Here is a 21,257-nt window from a genome sequence, read left to right as displayed (position 1 = left end):
AACTGGCTCAGGAATTTAGGACCTAAGGAATGCTAAAGCTGTGAGTTCCATGAGTTTCCTCATATATCCCAATTGCATCCAGGAGTCACCAGTAAACTGGAAATGCCAGTGGGTACAGACTAAAAAGTCCAAAGAAAAGCCTGCTTTCTCTAGCCAAAAACCCAGGAAAAGGTCACACTAGCAACACAGAAAACTGTAAGACCATAACCAGTCTACTCCAGCCAAATACCACAGAAAGGTTTACAGTAACCAAGCAAACACATAAAAGGGTAAATGTCACCTGATAGGAGAGTTTTGTGATATTTTAGCTTACCTTTGCACCCCTTCCCTTCACTGGCTTGAAGACAGTCTTTAATGGCAGACTGCATTCCCAGTGTGGGTTCCTGGTGCTAGAAGAAACAGAGTGGACCTTGTTATCAGAGAATAGTGCTTGACACTTTGACCTGTCAGGTGGCTCCCTGAAGGGCTAGTTCAAAGAACTTGCCTGTACTTCACATAACTCAAAACTCACTCAGGGTGAAGTGGCTATGCAGAGGAAATTTTCTGACAAATAATTTGCTAAGGGATTCCACAGCAGGCAGGAGAAAGAATCTGCAAACTTAAAAATAAGCCTATTGAAATTATTCAATCTAAGAATCAGAAGGAAAAAAAAATGAAGAAAAATGAACAGAGCTTAAAAGAGCTGTGGGACATTATTAAAAGTAGAGGCCTAAGTAGAATTCTCAGAATGACGGGAGAGAGAGAAAGAAGCACGAAGAATATTTGAAGAAATAATGCCCAAATTGAACAGAAAACATGAATGTAGAAAAGTTACTCATAGAAGACATAGCTAGAAAACTTACTACTGTGGAAAATGCAGGCTGCTTAAATCAAATGGGGGAGGAGACTGTGATTTCTTTTTGATTGATTGCTATAACATTGTCCTTCAAGCATATGCAGGAGCTTCATATTTCCTTTAGACATCATTAGGCACAGAAGCTTTTGCCGGACAACTTTGATGCTGTATGAATTCTGGCATTTTGATACCACTGATATGGCTCTTGGGTCCACCACAACATTAGATCAATTGACTAGTTCATAGTATTTTTGTTACAAATCTTGCAAAGGGGGTGCTTCTTACAAAGACTGTGCTTCATGTCCACATTCAATTTTGAAGATGTTATATTTGCTTTTCATTAATTTTCCAAGACTGTGGTTGGCTGCCATCTGTGTTTCTGTCACTCCTCCTTTGGTCTTTATATTTACTGGGAAATGGCTGTGATTTCTGTCAAGTGCAATGTGCTCTTGGAGAAAAGGATTTTAATATTAGCATCTTCTCCCTCATTCCATTTCCCGTGCAGTTGTTGGTGGGAATGGGAAGTATCTGCCCAGGCCATCTTTGGTGGGTACTGGTTACATGGCTCTTGAGTAGAGAGGGCCTGTGCCATTGCTGGCCTCTAGCCATCAACTTCTGCTAGAGCATGAAGCAGGTTGTTGAACAAAGGAGGAGCAGTAGTTGTCTGTGCTTGTTTCTCTGTAGACCCAATTAAGCTTCTTGCACAGATAGCTCTCTGATAGATCTAGTTTGCTGGTTAGGTTAGGATGGAAATGCAGAGAGAGAGAAGATCCATAACTTTTGGAGATTAATTCTTAGATATCAGCTTTGTACAAGAAAGGCAATAATAGAAATTAGATAAATGAACAGGTATATTGGATTTTATTGATATTCTAAGTAGTAAAGGCAGGTTTATCTCTATTGCACCAACTCAAAAAGTACTGTTTTGACACAGATGTGTCACTGGTGCAAAATGAAATGATGAATTCCAAGCTCCTCTCATTTCTGAACTTGTTAAAAATGTTGCCCAGGCTGTTTGTTCAGATTTTAGGTCACTGTTTTTAAAGGATTCTTTTGAGTTACAAGAGATTCCTTTAAGAATTGGAGATAATGGAGTGGGGTAGAGCATGTCTGGCCTGCCATAGAGAAGAATTATGCAATATGAAATGCTCCTTGAATTGCAGGAACCTCACCTCAAATTATTATAATGGAATACTTCATGACTGATCTTTCAGTGTAGGAAAGTGGCTATTTGAAATAACTGGTCTTACTCACACAAGAGTTGCCATTTTATGTAGAACACATATACACATCCCCCAAACACATTGACTTGGAGTATTTGCTTCTCAGATTTTTAATTTAACTAAACCGTCAGATTTTTACTTTCACCGGTTCACATAGTTCATTTTGAATACATCTTTGATCACTATCATGATTCCACAAGATGGCAGTGTCTTCTTAGGGACCTTGAGGAAGTCTCTCAATTTCTGAAGTGCTCCTGTGTGTGTGTGTGTGTGTGTGAGAGAGAGAGAGAGAGAGAGAGAGAGAGATATCAGGGGAGTGGCTTAGTGGTGTAGCAGGGGTGGTGAAAAGAGCCTCTTTTGTTTCTAATTGGTAGAACAAAATCTTTTTATGATTCTTAAAGCAGAAAATTAGAAATGCCTAAGCGAGGCTCATTCCTTTTAAGGTTTAAAATTTGAATCCTCAGTGAACTGCAGAGATGAACTCCTTGAGAGTTTTACTAGTGATTCTGTGGCTTCAGTTAAGCTGTGAGTTTTGGTCATCTCTATTGGAGGTGATGATAGTACAATATTTGGATATATTTGGAGTTATTGTTTATCCTAGGCCTGTGGATAAAAGCATAAATTGTCTTTTCCTTCTGGCTAAGGGTTGGTAGTGCATAAGAGGCCTGACGAGGAAGCATCCACTACCCAACCAACCTTCTTTGTCTGAATATTGTCTTTTGCACAGGGGTGAGGAGCCAACAGGAGGTGGAGCAGACTCCCGAATCCCTCACTGTTTCCGAAGGAGCCACTGCGTCTCTCAGCTGCACTTACAGCAACACTGCTTTTCAGTACTTCATGTGGTACAGACAGTATTCTGGCAAAGGCCCTGAGTTGCTGGTGTCCACATACTCTGCTGGTGACAAAGAAGAAGGAAGGTTTACAGCACAGCTCAATAAAGCCAGCCGAAATGTTTCCCTGCTCATCAGAGACTCCCAGCCCAATGACTCAGCCACCTACCTGTGTGCAGTCAGCACACAGTGCTCCCCAGGCACCTGCAGTCTGCACCCAAACCTGCTGGGGCCCCAGCAATGCTTGATACAGAACTTAGACTGCAGGGCAGAGAAGTTCTCTTTGCTCTCTGGAGGCAAATAGAAATTAAGAGTAATAGTATAGAGGGTTTGATTGGTTCAGAAAGTGTTTTCACAATTCTGAAAATAATTGATCCTGAAGGGAAATGAAAGATACAATACTGCTCTGGACAAAATATTTTCCAGACTTCTCTTTTCACTCTAGTTTTTAAAAAATATTATTTAAGTTATTGTTGAGGTATGTAACCAACATACAAAATGTGCACATATCTTGACGTGTTTGCAGATAAATATAAACCCATGAAACCATCATCATAATCTGCACACCATAAACATATCCATTACCTCTAAAAGTTTTCTTGCCACATGTACTCACCATCAAATTGGTATTAATTGATTAATACTTATGTGCACATATAGTAGTAATGTTCACTGGGTGTTGGGCAGGTGGGAGGGGGAGGAGGGAATGGGTATATTTACACCTGATGGGTGCAGTGTGCACCATCTGGGGATGGACATGCTAGAAGCTCTTACTTGAGTGGGGCAAAGGCAATATATATAACCTAAACATTTGTACCCCTGTAATATGCTGAAATAAAAAAAGAGAGAGAGAGAAAAAACAAAATGATGACAATGTTTTTGCTAAAAAAAAAAAGTTTTCTTTCTCTTCACTTTTTTTATTGAGTTATGATTGATATACAAAAAGGTGGTACATATTTAACATATACATCTTGATGCTCACTGTAGTTTTATTTCACATGTGTTGATGGTATTAGTTTTATGAGTTCCACTCTGTCTGCCCTTTTGTAGCCATAGTTTCTCCCCCACTTATAAGTGAGAAAATGAAGCATTTATTTTTCTATTCCTAAGTTACTTAGGATAATGTCCTCCAGCTCCATCCAATTTGCTGCAAAGGACATTATTTCATTCTTTTTTACTGTTGAGTAGTACTCCATGGTATATATGCCACATTTTCTTTACCCACTAATCATTTAATGGGCACTTAGGTTGATGCCACGTCTTTGTGATTGTGAATTGTGCTGTGAAAAACATACGAGTGCAGATATCTTTTTGATATAATGATTTCTTTTCCTTTGGGCAGATTCTTTTCCTTTGGTTGCTGGATCAAATGCTAGATCTGCTTTTACTTCTTTGAGAAATCTCCCTACTGATTTCCTAGAGGTTGTATTAATTTGCACTTCCATTAACAGTGTGTTCTCCTTTCACCCCCATCTGTGCCAACGTCTACTGTTTTTTTACTTTTTAATAATGACCATTCTAATTGGAGTAAGATGGCATCTCACTATGGTTTTAATTTACTTCCTGGATGATTAGTGATGTTGAGCATGTTTTCATATATTTGTTGGCTATTTGTCTATCTTCTTTTGAAAAATGCCTGTTCATATTTTTTGCTCACTTTAAAACGGATTTTTTTGTCTTGCTGAATTGTTTGGGTTCCTTGTAGATTTGGGATATTAGTCCAATGTTGGAAACATAGTTTATGAATATTTTCTCCCCTTCTGTAGGTTCTCAATTTCTCTTTTGATTATTTCTTTTGCTGTGCAAAAACATTTTAGTTTAAATAAGTCCCATTTGTCTATTTTTGTTTTTTATTGCATTTGCTTTTGGGGTCTTAGTCATAAATTCTTTTTCTAGGCCAATGTCCAAAAGAGTTTTTCCCAGGTTTTCTTCCAGGATTTTTATTGTTTGATATCTTACTTTTAGGTCTTTAATCCATCTTGAGTTAATTTTCGTATATGGGGAGAGATAGGAATCCAGTTTCATTCTTCTGCATGTGGCTGACCAATTTTCCCCTCATCATTTATTGAATAGTGCATCCTTTCCCCAGTGTATGTTTTTGTTTGCTTTTTCAAAGACCAGTTGGATGTATGTATATGGTTTTTTTTTCTGGGTTCTCCATTCTGTTCCATTGATCGATGTGTCTACTTTTATACCAGTACCATGCTCTTTTGGTTATTATAGCCTTGAAGTATAATTTGAAGTTAGGTATGTGATGTCTCCAGTTTTGTTGTTTTAGGTTTAGGTTAGGATTGCTTTGGCTATTTGGGCTCTTTTTCCCTCCCATATGAATTTTAAGATAGTTTTTTCTAAATCTGTGAAAAATTATATCGGTATTTTGAATACCCAAATGTTTAACTCTCTTGCTAGTTCTGGGAAGTTTTCATCAATTATTTACTTAAGTAGGTTTTCTAAACTTGATCTCTCTTCTCCCTAAGAAATACCAATAATTTGTAAGTTCAGTCACTTTATGTAGTCCCAGATGTCTTGAAGTCTTTGCTCATCCTATTTTATTCTTCTCTCCTTATTTTTCTCTGACTGGATAATTTCAAAAGACCTGTCTTCATGGTCTGAGATTCTTTCTTCTGTGTGATCTAGTCTATACTCAAAGCTTTTGAATGTGTTTTGTATTTCCATCAATGAATTTTTCAGCTCCAGCATTTTTTGTGGTTTTTTTTTTAATGATATCTATCTCCTTGGTTAATTTCTCATTCATATACTGAATTGATTCTCTGATTTCTTTGTATTGGTTTTAAGATTTCTTTTCCATCTCATTGAGCTTCTTTAGAATCAATATTTGGAATTCTTATTGGCATTATGAAGAATTGTTTTTGATTGGGATCCATTGATAGACTCTTGTTGTGGTCCTTTGGTGGTGTCATATTTCCTTGCTTTTTCATGTTTCCTGTGTCCTTCCATTGATATGTGCACATCTGATCTAGCAGTCACTCATTCCAATTTTTTGAAATTGCTTTCAAAGGGGAGAATGTTTTCCTGGAGTTGTATCTATTCTGCTGGTTCAGTAGGGCACTTTGGCTTTGATTTGGGATGACTGTAGTAGTGTGATCTTTCTATGGGTTCTTAGGCAGTATACAGATCAGTAGTATCTGTGATTTCCTTGGTAACCTAGGGAACAGTTATTAGTTGAGGCTCTGGTGAAGTTTTGATGGGAACTTGAATATTAGCTGAGCCAGTCTTTGGGCCCCAACAGTGGAAGCAGTGAGCTGAATATGCCTGATATTAGGGCATAGGACAGCTTGTATTGGCAGTGGTGTTAGTGTGTCCTGGGCCTTCAGGTGACTTCCTTAGAGGCTAGTATATGGAGCAGAGGGCCAGGTATGTGGGCTACAGTGGCCTGATAAAGGGGATCTAGGCTGGGCACCAAAAGAGTTCACTATTAACATTGAACTTCCCTGGCACATGGGCAGTATTCAAGAAATGATTGACTTTATAATTATTATATTCCAAAATTTAATCTCTTTCTCTAGTGGGGTTTATACGGCTTGTCTTACCAATCTGGAAGAGTTGAAAAAAAATGTGGTTTAAAGCACTTGTTAACAGAAAACATCTAAATAAATATAAGGAATGCATATAAGAAAATATAATTCAAAGCTAAGAGTCAGGATTTTTTAAGAATAGTGAGTAGGGAACCAGTATATTATTTTAGCTCCATGGGAATGATTACATGACATTATGTTCATCACTTTGTATCCAGGTCAAAATGACTCTGATGATTCACAGTGGATGACTCTGGGCTTCCATGTGCAGAGAGACCGACAGAAAGAGATACCATCTATGCTTTTACATGACTAATGTTCTTTGGTTATTGATTTATATTTAAGAATGAAGGACTGAGTAGCAGGATGGACTCCTCATGTCATTGTTCCCATATTCCCCACAAGATTTCTTCCCAAATGGTGTGTTGGCCAGCAGTATGGGCATGTGGGCATATCATGTGAATTGGCATGCTTTTTGTTAGGATGCATGTGCAGGGAACTGGTAATTAAGTTGCTCCTCTTATTTCCCTGTGCCTGTTGTCAGTTTGAAGATGGCCTAACTCTGTCAACTACTCACACTAAAAACATCAGCCTTCCTAGGTGGTTCATATCAACTCTCATGAAGATTACATTCCCGGGGTAAAGGCTGTCTTATTATGCTTCTCACACATAAGCACAACAGTAGGACAGTGACTACAGAGGGAGGCTAGTGTAGGTATTCCACATATGAACCTACAATATATCCCTGTGTGTTCTGTTCCTCCAACCTCATCTTTTTCAATCTAGAAATTTTCTGGGGTCTCATGGAGCAGATTTCCTTCATTCTCATTTCCACTATAAATCTTCTCATAGTTCATTCTGGGCCATGATTTTTTTCCCTGTTTCATCCACCAGTGTGCTTACATATACTTTCAATCTTATGAAAACTGTTGATATATTTTATCTTTTTATAACTTTTACCATTATGAATTTAGGTTTATACTTCTAAATTTTATTTCAGTGGGGATTTGGAGAGATAGGAAGAGAATACATACGCTTAATTAGAAATTTTGAATCAAAAGCACACTCTAGTAACATTTAAAATTTCAAACTGACTGTATTACTTGGTGATACACGTGAAAAAAAAATCCATGGGCAGAATCAAGAAATAGAAGCCCAAGAGAGAACTGATTTCAGGCTGGTACAAACCAACAGAGTACACAGAAAGGAATGAGTTTGTTTTGACTTGTGAAGAGGATCTTTGTTGGCCACATTCTCATTTTCCTGAGATTTCTTTCCTTATTCAGTTACCTCATTTCTAGGTTCCAATAATCTCCATGCTAAAATGTTTTTTCTGGGGAAGGCGTCTTGCTCAAGAATTTCATCTTATTATATTGGGCCACAGAGGTGACTGCCCTTGTTGGATATACCCTGTCTCCCACCTACGCAGGGCTGCTGCTTGCTTAGCTCTGTTGAGTGTCAATGTCAATCTCTCCCATGTTCTCTATTCCTCCCACAAGTTCCTCTCATTTTTAGTCTGCTAGGTGCACTCCTTCCAGCTTTCTTGAGTTCATATAGGTTTACTCTTCTTTTTCTCACCTAAATTCTTTTGAGAATCACTTATTTATGTTATGTTTTCTTATCTGTAGCAGTCTGCTCAAATGTCTCCATAGAGGGGCCTCTGTTAATTTTTTTTTGTTTGTTTTACTATCAGATTCCCATCACTTGGCATAGGATATCAGTATTCTAAGTATTGACAATTGAGACAGGACTCTCATTTTCTCTTTTTAAATATAGCCTTACAAATATCAAACTTTTTGACCTGAAATCAAGCAGTCTTTTTTTTAACACTTTCTGCTTGACAAAGAAAATTATTGCCTTTATTAGTTTGCATTGATTAATTAATTAGTGCCATGTAATCCAGGCTGATTTAAAGTATAAATCTCTTGTCTAATGTATTTTTTTTCTTTTAGCACCGAATAAAAGTATAATCTCTTTCACCCACTTTGATGCTCACATCCAGCAGCATAGGGACATGTGCAGCTCAGCTCAGTCTTAGGGAATGGATATTCTCCACTCTCCCCAATGAATGACTTTAACAACAACAACAACAGCAGCAACAGCAACAACAAATAGAGTGTCTCAATGGTATTGCAAAGTTCAGAATATTGTCTTTCGTGACTAATTTCTCAGTGAAGTAAATTACTCTTATATTTGCACATGACTCCCATTTTCCATGTATTTTAGGATTTTTTTTTTTTTTTTTCAGACAGAGTCTTGCTCTGTTGCCCAGGCTAGAGTGCCATGGCGTCAGCCTAGCTCATGTCAACCTTAAATCCTGGGTTTAAGCAATCCTTCTGCCTCAGCCTCCCGAGTAGCTGGGACTACAGGCATGTGCCACCATGCCTGGCTAATTTTTTTCTATATATATTTTTAGCTGTCCAGCTAATTTCTTTCTATTTTTAGTAGAGATGGAGTCTCACTCTTGCTCAGGCTGGTCTGGAACACCTGACCTCGAGCGATCCTCCTGCCTCGGCCTCCCAGAGTGCTAGGATTACAGGTGTGAGCCACCACGCCCAGCCTATTTTAGGATTGATAACATGTACTACAGAAGGTGATGGCATCACAGATTCAGGAAGGAAGAAACACGTTCTGTTGGAGTTTTTTTTTGTTTTTGTTTTTGTTTTGGTATAACATTCCTTTACTGTAGTGCAAATAACTCTCAGCAGTGACATAATGTAACAACACATTTAGCAATATTTTAAACTACGCAGTAAATTGGAAAGCGTTTCTTTGAAAATATGTCATCATAGGAACGTTATTTCTACATTAACGCAGGAATTTTGATATCACATCTCAGCAATGCGGAGGAAGCAGTTCGCTTTCTTGGAACCTTGGTGCCGTCTCTGGCCTCTAGAGGGCGATGCTGTACAAACCTGTTTCTACCGCAGATCATCATCATCATCATCATTATCCCCTGAGCCCCTCCTCCCTGCAGCCGGCTGATGTACCTCCCTGATGTCTGTGTAGGTAGGGAACGTGTGACGAGAACAAGAAGCCTGAAAGCATGCAGAATCCTTAAGGAAAAACCTCTTTTTAGGCATTTTTGAAACTTGCCAAAGCAAGGGACTTGTCCAGCCCAGCTTCCCCGCTCCTGCTGGCTCCTGAGGCTCAGAGACCTTGGCCACCGCCCACCTGCCCAGGCCCTGCAGCGTTTCCACGGCTCAGCCATGGCCCTGCTGCTCCTCCTCGTGCTTGAGGGGATTTTTGCCCTTGGTGAGTAACGTTCCATTTGCTTCTCTCCTTTCATGAAAGCGACTGAGTTCTAATTGGATCTGAATAGAGACATGTTTTCTTCATAGCGAAGTCTGTGCTGCGTTTACTGACACAGCATTGCCGTTGCAGGAGGAACCGGGGCCCAGACAGTGACCCAGCCTGACCTTCACGTCACTGTCATTGAAAGAGCCTCTCTGGAGCTGAAGTGCAACTACGCAGTTTCTTATACACCAACTCTCTGGTGGTACGTGCAATATCCCAACCGAGGACTCCAGCTTCTCCTGAAGTACGTATCAGGGAGCACTCTGGTTAAAGGCATCCAAGGTTTCGAGGCTGAATTTAGGAAGAGTGAAACCTCTTTCCACCTGAAGAAAGCCTCAGCCCATTTGAGCGACTCGGCCCAGTACTTCTGTGCTGTGAGTGACACAGTGCCTGGGACTGCCGGGGGAGCTGAACACAAACCTCCTGACATACTGGGACTTCCTGTGACTCAAGAACTCAGTGTTGAAGTCTATTTTATAATATTAAAAAATCGTTTCAACTTTCTGATGTTTACTCATGTGTGCCATATCTTTTTCATCTATTTATTTTTAATGTATTTGTGACTTTAAATTTAACGTGTGTTTCTTGTAGGTAGCATAAAAGAAAGTGTTGCCTTTTTATATACTATGTCAATCTCTGTTTTTACATTGGCAAGTTTAGACAATGAAAATTGCATATAAATATTTATCAGGTTGGATTTAAGTATACTATTTTATTATTGTTTCTCTGTGTCACCCGTCTTTTTTTTTTTTTTTGTTCTCCCTTTTCTTTTTTCTGACTCCTTTTGGACTATTTGAATATTTTTTAATATTATATTTTAATTTATCTGTGGGCAAAAAGCTATATCTCTGTAGTTTTTGAATGGTTGCTCTGGAGATTACAACATACATGCCTAACTATCAGAATCTACTGTGAGTAAATATTGTACCACTTTATGTAAAATGCAGAAATATTGGATAATATGTCTCTACCAACACTGAAGACTGTTATAGTTGTTCATATATATTACACACACTAAAAACCTTGCCACGTGTTATAATTTTTGCTTTAAACAACTGTATGTACTTTTAACATCTAATAGGGAGAATAAGAAGTATTTTACATTTAATAGCTATTTACCATTTCTGGTATCATTCCTTTGTTACTGAAGAGTCAAGTTTTCCTCTGATACCAGGGATGTGTCTGAAATAACGCAGTTCCCTTCAAACTTGAAAAACTCCCTGTAGTATTCCTTTTAGAGTAGATTTGCTGGCAAATATATTTTTTAGTTATTTGCTATCTGAAAATGCTGAAAATGCCTTTATTCTTAATTTCCCCTGTATTTCTGGATGATATTTTTACTTGGTTTGTAATTTTGTGTCTGCACTTTCCCCCCCTCACTTTAAAGGTGCTCTTTCATTATCTTTTGGTCTTCATGTTTTCTGATGAGAAAGCCAAGGTCATTCAAATAATTGTTCCCCAGTGATGTAACATGTTGTTTTTCTTTAGCTGCTTCATAGATGTGTTGTTTTTATACACACACACACACACACACACACACACACACAATCATATAATCTTTTGTTGTCAGCAGTTTAATTGTGATGTGTTTAGGTGTGGTTCTCTTTGATTTTATCTTGTTTGGGGTTTGCTAAGCTTCTTGAGTTTAAAAATTTATGTCTTTCATTGAAGTTGGCAAGTATTTTGGCCATTCTTTTTTCAAATATGTTTTCTGACTCAACCTCTTTCTCCTCTTTCTCTAGGATTCCAAAGAGATATATTAATAGTTTAGAGTTTTAGATATTGTCCCACAGGTCTCCATGGCTCTATCTACCATTTTCATCAATTTTTTTCTTGCTTTTAAGGTTTGATCAAGGTTTCTTGAACTTGGCACTATGGACATTTTGAGCCAAATAATTTTTTATTGGTTTGCAGCTGTTTTGTGTTGTAGAATTTTGAGCAGCACCCCTGGCCTCTACTCACTAGATGCCTGTAGTACTACACACCCCGAGCTGTGACAACCAAAATTGTGTGCAGACTTGCCAAATGTTTCCTAGGAGGTGGCAAAGTCAAAATTTATTGGGTTAGATAATCTATACTAAGCTATTTTCAAGTTGGCTCACTCTTTTCTTTGTCATCTTCATTTTGCTATTGAGCCCTTAATGTGAAGTGTCTATTTCCAATATTCCATTTTTCAGTTGTAAAATTTCTATTTGGTTCTTTTTGTAACTTGTGTTTCTTTGCAGCAAATTTTTATCATTCATTTCAAGTATGTTTCCTTTTACTTCCTGGAACATCATCACAAGAGCTATGTTAATATGTTTTTCTATTAGTTCTAGCATCTTAGTCATTTTGCCATTTGTGTTTCTTGATCTTTTACTTAAATATTAGTCCATTTTTTTCTGGTCCTTTGAATGTCAAATAATTCTGGAAAGCATCTTAAACATTTTTAAATATTATGTGTGTAGACTCCGTTTTCTTCTTTTTGTTTCCCGTTTTGTGGAATTTGATGGCTCAAAATCTCAGTTCAGTTCTCTGTGTTGGTTTGGGTCTATCTGAAGCACTTACAGCTGAGGGATTAGTATGAAACTTGTTTGAGGGGTTCAAATCTCAGGTCAGTTCCTGAACTCTGTGCTACATTGGTTTGAGTCTGTCCTACATGGGTGCCACCCAGGTGGCAGTGGTTCAAACTTGGACAGTGGTTCTAATCTCAGTTCACTAACCTAAGCTTTGTTACTCTGGTTTGTGTTGGCCTCATGTACGTGGAGCTTTGGGATTAGCTCAAGACTTAAGCTGTTTTCCATTTTTTCCCCTAGGATGTCCCTTTTCTATCCTAGCCTAGAGAACCAGAAAGCTTGTGTTTCTTTCAGAATTTTTGTCTTCTATGCCATTGTCATCCTACCTTGCATCAGGGGCCTGTCTCAGAGCAAAGCCAAAAGGGGAAAAAAAAAAAAGAAAAGAAAAAACATGAAATTCACCCTTGTGCAAGTTACTCCTCTAACTTTTGACTCCCCTACATGATCTTCCTGCTTTTGTCTAATTTTAGAGTATACAGGTAGTTATTTTTTTTTTTGTAGTTTGTTCAGTTTTACTTGTAATCAGTGAGAGAGATGGGCTGTGGGTGTCTTAAAGCTATGTCCTATTCCATTATACTAAGTTCCTGCAATAACTTCTGGTTCTCTGCCACATTCATCAAGGATGGCTGTTTATCATTTTCTTTTTCCACTATTATTTTTATTACCCTGTTTGGTTAAATCTCGTCCATTTTTTATATTTGTAATTTTTTTCCTCATTAATATTATAAGAATCTTCTAGTTAAGGTCTTGAATTTTTGGACCTTTCCCAGCTCATTCTCCAGACTCATAAAGGTCTTCCTCTGGTGCTGGAAAATGAGAATGCTCACTTGTTTTTATGCATTCTTCAACTACTAGATTTTTTTTCTAAAGTCTAAAAATTTCTTAATTCTACACCACATCCAGACCCAAGAGCATGATAAGGCATGGTGCAACTACTCACAGACTATGTTTTTTCGGTATCTAAAAGAGAGTTGCTTTTTCTTTTTTATTTATTTATTTATTTTTGTTTTCAATTTTCTCTTTCTCTACTTTTTAAATTTCTGAATTTTTCCTTGTTTTTAATGGACTGTTTATTTTGTTAGTTTTGGCCATATGTGGAGACTCTTTAATCTTCCTGGCAATCAATGTATTTCTGAGAATGCTGTCAACATCCTTAAATGAGAATATTGTTTCTGATCTTATTCTTCTTTAACTATGAGATGTCGCTTTACTGTAGAGGATTGGAGAATTACTTTGCATTCTTCCAGGGCAGAGAAAAAAGCGCTGCTCCAAGGCGTCAGACAGCCCTGTGGCTTTTGACTTTGAACATACTGGATTTTGCCAATGCCCAGAAACTTTGAGAGGAGTTAAAACAAGCACCAGCCTGAAAGCCAGCAGGAAATGCTCCTCATAGCTTATTTTGACTCGTTTTTTTGTGTCCTAACTTTAATCTTCCATTTGATCCCATTCACTTTCTGTCTTCTGGAAACATGTATAAATCTCTCTTCTCCAGATGATCCTTATTCTTTTTATTCTTGTGGATTTTTGTTTATTTTCATTTATATTTCTATTATTTTAGTCAGGAAGAAATTTGGAACAGATGAGAGGTGAGTATATGGCCTAAGGAATAATAAGTCCACTTCTAGGCTACAACATATACAAAATAACAGCATTACTAAGTCTTCTTTGTGAAAGAATCTCTCTCCAGGCAGGAATAAGTGAAGGAAGAACTTAAGGAGAGGACTGGGCTCCTGCTTCTGGAATCCAAGAAAAGAATATTCTGACTTAGTAAAAGCATTGCATTGGCCACAGAGAAAGCAATGAACTTCTTCATTCTTAATGTTTTCTGAGCTTTCTCACCTGGTGTGGCTGGATTTCCTCTAGCCCAAGAGGTTTCTGTAGTTATATTTCCTTGAGCTCTAGGGTCAAAGCCTTCCCATCCAGAGTTACATCTTGTCATTAGTCACACAGAGGCATTTTTCTCATTTTAGGGGCCATCTTTTACTGGTATGGGTGCGCAAGCATCACCCAAGGGAAATATCTCCATTATCCTCTATCACCACCATGGCAGCACTGGACCAGCCAACATCAGCCTGAGACAATCGGTTTGATTCCAAAGACTCTCATGGACTCACATCTGAATTCTGGTAAATTTTTAAAAACTGGTTTCTCAGTGAAGTAACTTCTTAATCTATTTTTATATGACTTCCTATTTCTAATGAGCTTTAGAACTAATACACCATCATAGATCTGGGATGGAAAGAACATGTGTGGAAGTTGTGATACATCTCACAAAGTAGGAGGAACACACTAATGAGCTCTCTGTGCTAAACTCTGGTTCTGCTCCTGGCCTCCAGAGGGCGATGCAGCACAAACGAGAGACCTTGTTTCTGTTTCAGATCATCAACTGCTCAGGTCCTCCTCCCTGGAGCTCGCTGAGTTCTTTGCAGAGACATGTGACAAGAAGCAGAGGTCAAAAAGCATCCAGGTTCACTACAGCAGCTTTGGTAGTTTTATCTCAGCAAGGAACCAGTGCAGCTGAACCTTCCCCACACCTGTTTCCAAGGTCTTTGTTTCTGAAGCCACTCCTGCCTGTTCTCGGGACATCTTCTAGAAAAGAGTCTGTGGCATCTCCACTGTTCAGCCATGCTCCTGGTGCTCGTCCCGGTACTGGGGATACATTTTGCCCTGAGTGAGTAAAAAATGTCTTTATGGTCTCTAGTTCCACAGATTCTGCCTAGAAATGCTTACTTTTTTGTACTGGAGTCTGAACTGTCTTCACTGATAGTATAACATTGAGTTTTCAGGAGATGCCAGAGCCCAGTCTGTGACCCAGCCTGACGGCCATATCACTGTCTCTGAAGGAGCCTCACTGGAGTTGAGATGCAAGTATTCCTATGGTGCAACACCTGCTCTCTTCTGGTATGTCCAGTACCCTGGCCAAGGCCTCCAGCTTCTCCTTCAGTACTACTCAGGGAACACTCTGGTTCAAGGCATTAAAGACTTTGAGGCTGAATTCAGGAAGAATGAATCTTCTTTCACCCTGAGGAAACCCTCTGTGCACTGGAGTGACGCAGCTGAGTACTTCTGTGCTCTGAATGACACAGTGCCTGGGACTGCAGGGGGAGCTGAACACAAACCTCCTATGCTGGTGAAGTTTTCAGAGACTCAAGATCTCCTACTGTGGCATTTTCAAAGATCTCTTGCTCGGTGATGGTAATGAGTCAAAGAGGGGTGAGCTGAGCCAGGTACTTCTATATAAGTCTGCAATTCCTGCTGTGTCCCATGTCTGCTAAACTTTGTTTCTGAGGATTTTTGCTCATTGTAGAAACTACATAATGATAAATAGTATTCTAGAATGATGGAGGAGATAGTCTGCTTATCACATAATGATCAGGTCCTCAAGGATTTGCCTTGATGTTGACTGTGTGCTGTGACATGGCTTAGGAGAAGCTGTGTTTTCATTTATCATTTCATCTCTCAACTAACCTAGAAAATAAAAGATGAGTTTCTCATGTTTATACCTTCTAAATTTGCCTCCTTGTCGAGTTGGTTATTCATAGACTATTTTAGACTGTTTTCTTAGAATTTCTTTTTCTGGCTCTAACTGTGCTGTTCATGTGTCAGAAAATTTTGTCTGAGTGCCTGTATTTAGGAAGGATTCTGATAAATGATTAGTCAATGGTAAAAGACTGATTAGAATCATGAAGGACTTAGAAAACCGTCATGGTGACTGATGTTAGTTCTGGCAACTATTTAAGAATAGTGCAGAAGGAGAATGAAGATTTAGAATTCATCAGTGTTTCTTCAAAGACTTTTTCAGTTATAAAAGTAGTTTCCTATTCTTTTGGTATCTTAAATTCTGCAAATCTACATCAGAAATTTGTGGGTGTAATCCCTTTCACCTCTCTTCTATCTAGTGACATTTTTGCTTGTTGCTTTCACCCTATTGTTGCATGATTTCACATTTGTAATATTAAAGATTGATTCTTGTATGCTAACTTTGTAATAATCAATCATGTGGTAAGTTTAGCAATGCCAAGCTCTGCTAGAAATACTGAAAAGAATTACAACTGGGGGTCACTGGACCCAGTATAAATTTATGACTTTCTTCTGTTTAGGATGGAAAGAACCGTATAAGAAGATTTTATATTCACTGTGTGCTTGAAGCCTTGGAGGATAACAAATACTCTGGAGAAAAAGGAGAAGGAGGAGGGAGCTTTCAAGCTGCTATTTGGCTCATGCTGTAATGTGTAAGAGGGTGGGTGCATAGGAACCCTCAAAACATAGAGAGAGTAAGTAGATTGTGGCCAATGGAATACATTGGCCAAATGATGAACCAGGAGATCAAAAGTATTTTACAGGATGTAGTGATATGATTATGTGTGAAAAATGTGTTTGAGTGATTGCAGAAGAGGTGTGAGGAAGGTAAATGGGCAGTAGAGACATAAAATTATGAACAAGAAATGTAGGCTCATTTAATGTTCCTCTCCCTCCGTCCTTCCCTTCCTTTCTGTTTTTGGACCACACTCTCTTATCTTTCACAAGATGTCTAATTTCAGGTGACTCACTGTCATCAGCTCAGCCACATTGCCCAAAGGGACTGTGGTGGGCACTTTCTGTGGATTGGTATGAGAAGGAGAACTGCCAGTTTGTTTAGATTCTGAACTCAAGCTGACTTTTGAAGAAAAATAACTTCCACGCCAACGACCTCTAGCAGCTGAGAGAACATCCCCCATCTCCCTCAAACAACTCTGCCTGAGAAATCAAAGTAATCTCTACTTCTCATTTTTATTTTATGTACACACATTTGGAAATTAACTTTACAACTTAGTGTATAGATAACAGAATTTTCAGAAACACTGTCGCTGAATTGAAGAGTTCTTAATACAACCAGCAATAAATGTGATGACCCTTGGGATTATGCATCTTCTCATTTGGAGAAAGGATGAGACATTCTTCACTTGCAAGAAACATTTCTGTATCTTGAAGTGGGTAGAAATATAGAATTGTTTTATTGTTGTATGTATTTTATGATAAATATGCAGAGGTTGCATATAGAAGCTGAGTAGTCCAAGAAGTGAATTGGTTTATTGACTCTCAGTTCCAAATTTACCCTTTGCCTGTTTTGTGAAGATGGACCTGGACCCTTCAACTATTTCTTTTGTCAGTTGGCACAATGTTAAGCTTTGTCAGAAGAGGATACAGGAAGAAACGGTTTGCTTTCTGGTTTCTATATGACGATTTTATAGGATTCGGCAGCATGGAGGCTTCTCCAGTGCCAGCTCATGCAGAGCACCTGCACCAGGTTCCTACAGTGAACAACGGCCAGAGCTTCCTCCAGCACCCCTATTTTTGGGTTGTTCTGTGGAAGAGCACCTCCAGTGAGGTGCCACCCTGTGAATAGCTTTCCCCAGCACCCTAGAGGATAGTTTTCTGGAAAGTTTAGAGGGTGGATTTCCAGCCATTTTGACTGGTACAGCACTATAGCTACTTCTCTGGCATCCGGTGAGCCACAGCTGTGCTTTTTCCAAGATCTGAGTCTCAGCGCTGAGCATGTGGCTGGGCCTCTTCCCTGGGCCTTCTGTCCCAGCCCTGGGAGTAGTGGCTGCACCTCATATCTGATGTTCCTACAGGAATAGGAATAGGAATAGCAGAGTTTTCTTTTCTTTGTACTATCCATTCCCTTGCTACTCTAATCTTCTGTTATAATCATTCTTTATATTAAAATTTCCTATTTAAGTTATTATATGGTTGCTCTGTCTTGATTGGACTAGGCTTATACATACACCAAGGACTTCAAGCAGTTAGCATCCTCTGTCTCCCTACCCACTCCTGTCTGAAAAAACAAAATTGTTTGCTTGTTTTATTTATTTATTGCTTTATTTGTTTTATTTATTCATTGCTTTATTGTTTTACTTATTTATTGTTTTACTTATGTGATTGTATAGTTATGAGAAACTTTTTAGAGTAAACCAAGGTATAGGCAATCCTAGATTTTTATATCCTATTCATGCAAGGGTAGAGTGTGTCTCTAAAATACTTTGGTCGAAACACGTATCTTAAATACTTGTATTTAAGACCCATTTCTAACAGTCATTATGCTATTTAACATGCCACTAATGTTGATAATAAAAACCCACTATCTTATATTCCCTATACTATTTGGCAAAGCTTCAGATATGATTCAAGATGTGGACAGCTGAACTGTAGTTTCCTCTGCCGTGGCCTTCCAGTAGCTGAGCACCCTGAAGTTTGCTATCTTGACTATGTCAATTGACTCTCCTTAGAGTTGAGACTTACTTTAGCTAGCACATACTCTATATCCTATGGTCTGTGCTGAAAAAGATTTAACGCAAATTATATATCCTAATAGTTTGATGTATTTATTCCTATTTGGTAACTGATGTACAGATTTCATGAGCAAGTTTTAGATAATTGTTCATGCATGTTCTGGAGATCTATGTTATGTAATTATAATCCTTTCTCAACAGTAATTCCAGAGAAATTATTTAATATTTAGAGGCACTTTCCTATATATGGTAAATATTAAAATATTTAATAGCTTGTAAGGTAACTTATGAAGAATATTTGACTCATCTATTATTTAATATTTCATATACAACACATCGAACTCAAATTTTCAATCTTTCTAACACATTAACAAAGTTGTTAGGATAATTAGACCTCTATACACAATTCTTATGGTGATGTCTAAGACAAGGGAGCACTTTTATTTAGGAAACAAATGCACCAAAACATGGGTATAAAAGGTAGAATGTTAAAATTTTGAAGACATTTTATATGTACATTTATGATTCTAAATTGCTTTTGGTGATATGTTTTATATAATAAGATATTAAAAATTGACCTTTATACTAATTTTCTAGGGCTATCATAACAAAATACCACACACTGGCTGGCTTAAACAACAGAACTTATGTTCTCATAGTCTTGGAGGCTAGAAATCCAAGATCAAGGTGTTGGCAGGGTTAGTTTCTACAGAGGCTTGCACATGGTTGCCTTCTCACTGTGTGCTCACGTGGTCTTTCCTCTGGGTGCACATGTCTGAGTCCAAATTCCCCTTTGTTATAAGAACATCAGTCATATTGAATTAGAGCCCACCTATATGACCTCATTTTGCTTTAATTACTTTTTAAGGGCCCTGTTTTCACATACAGTCACATTCTGAGGTACTGGGGGTTTGGGCTTCAACATGTGAAATTCATAAACAAGACAACTGAAGCCTCCTTTGATGCAACACTTTAGTAATTTCACACAGTGATCATAAATAATTTTGATAATGAGATTTTCCTGCCTTCTCTGTTTTTTCTCTAGCTTAAGTGTGTTTCTAGAGGAACCAGAAATGTACAATTACAAATACAGATAGTCCATAAAATATTTCAAATTGTAAAAGAAATGAGGGAGAGGGAGCACTGATAAAAATTTCAAAGCTTTTATTCAGACTTGGCTTCTTTCTCCTTTACTATATGAGGGTTAGGGATTTTCTCATGTTTAGTTTCATTCTTTGCTGCACCTAAATCTTAATTTCTTCTTGGTATTTTATCTCTGCCAGTTTTCTTTTCTTTCTCTCTTCTCTTTTCTGTCTGAATGTTAATTGGTTTTTACCTGTCTATTTTCCCCCCTTTTATCTTAGATCTCACCTTTGTAGGAGCCAGTTTAACTGAGTAACTTGCTATTCTCTTCTTGGACTCCTCCTTTACCATCACATCAGCTGAACTGACACTGTTTTGGGACGATCTTTGGTGGGTGTGGTGGGCTTGGTGGATGGATGGGGAGCTGCTGTCCTTGTACACAGGGGCAGCAGGAAGAATCCCATCCTGTATGCTCAGCGTTTTTAGGGATTGTTTTTTGTTTTCTCAAGCAGCATGTAGCAAGATGTTTTATTTTGATTCAATCAGGTAATTTTATATGTGTTTTGATTACTGATATGTTTGGATTCATTTTTAATATTTTGGTTTTGCTCAGCATGCCCTTGATTTTTTCTTGTCTTTTTTAGTCTGTCTTTTATGCGATGATAGTTTTCTTTTCTCTTTTTTACATTTTTTTGAAAATGTGAAATGTATTTATGTTCTTATAAGTACCTTTAAATTATATACACGCACATTTTTTTTTATGCCTGAAGTTATTCTTTTTTCCTTTCCCCACTGTTATTATATAACATTTTTACCTTGTAGATATCACTTCTTCTCCTTGGGTGTACTCTTCCTCCTCCTGACTTACTATCTTTGGAATTACCTCTGTGGCTGATGGAAGAAACTGTACCCCAGCTCTATGTATCAGGACAGTAATTTGAGAGTTTTACCATCTCTGAAATTAGTTGACTAACAACAGTGCCCATGCACGTTAAGAAAAGTAATAAAAAAAAGAAAACCAACATGATAATTGGAACATGAATTCACTCCCTTCTTCCTCAGAGCTGATGCCCCTCCCTGATCTCCTCACTCCCTGGAGAGCTTTTCACTACTAGCCACAGGGATTGTCCCTTCTCTTGCTCCCAGTCTGTGCTCCTACAGAAACATGGCATATGTGAGTGAAGAGGGGTGCTTCAGAAGGTTTGTTCCAGTGTTATACTTCACAGTTCAAAAAAACAATGCCTTGCCGGGCGTGGTGGCTCATGCCTGTAATCCTAGCACTCTGGGAGGCTGAGGCGGGTGGATCACGTGAACTCAGGAGTTCGACACCAGCCTGAGCAAGAGTGAGACCCCATCTCTACTAAAAAAACAGAAAGAAATTAGCTGGATGACTAAAAATATATATAGAAAAAATTAGCCGGGCATGGTGGCACATGCCTGTAATCCCAGCTACTCAGGAGGCTGAGGCAGTAGGATCGCTTGAGCCCAGGAGTTTGAGGTTGCTGTGAGCTAGGCTGACGCCACAGCACTCTAGCCAGGGCAACAGAGCCAGACTCTGTCTCAAGAAACAAACAAACAAACAAAAAAACCAACAATGCCTTAAGTGTTCATCGACAGGGGAAGGGC

General features: G+C 38.4%; 2 gene segments (V, D, J or C); both read left to right on the top strand.

Annotated features, from left to right (window-relative positions):
- Nucleotides 1-2,496: 2,496 nt before the first annotated feature.
- Nucleotides 2,497-3,192, top strand: LOC123630787. The segment is given in 2 exon segments: nucleotides 2,497-2,583; nucleotides 2,786-3,192. Coding segments are annotated over 2 exon segments (456 nt in total).
- A 6,202-nt stretch (nucleotides 3,193-9,394) lies between these two features.
- On the top strand, nucleotides 9,395-10,290 carry LOC123620713. The segment is given in 2 exon segments: nucleotides 9,395-9,679; nucleotides 9,809-10,290. Coding segments are annotated over 2 exon segments (522 nt in total).
- The last annotated feature ends 10,967 nt before the right edge of the window (nucleotides 10,291-21,257 follow it).

Source organism: Lemur catta, chromosome 1 (genome assembly GCF_020740605.2).
Source record: "Lemur catta isolate mLemCat1 chromosome 1, mLemCat1.pri, whole genome shotgun sequence".
Lineage (NCBI taxonomy): Eukaryota > Metazoa > Chordata > Mammalia > Primates > Lemuridae > Lemur > Lemur catta.
Note: the sequence above shows the minus strand (reverse complement) of the source record. Positions and strands in the feature narration are given on the sequence as shown.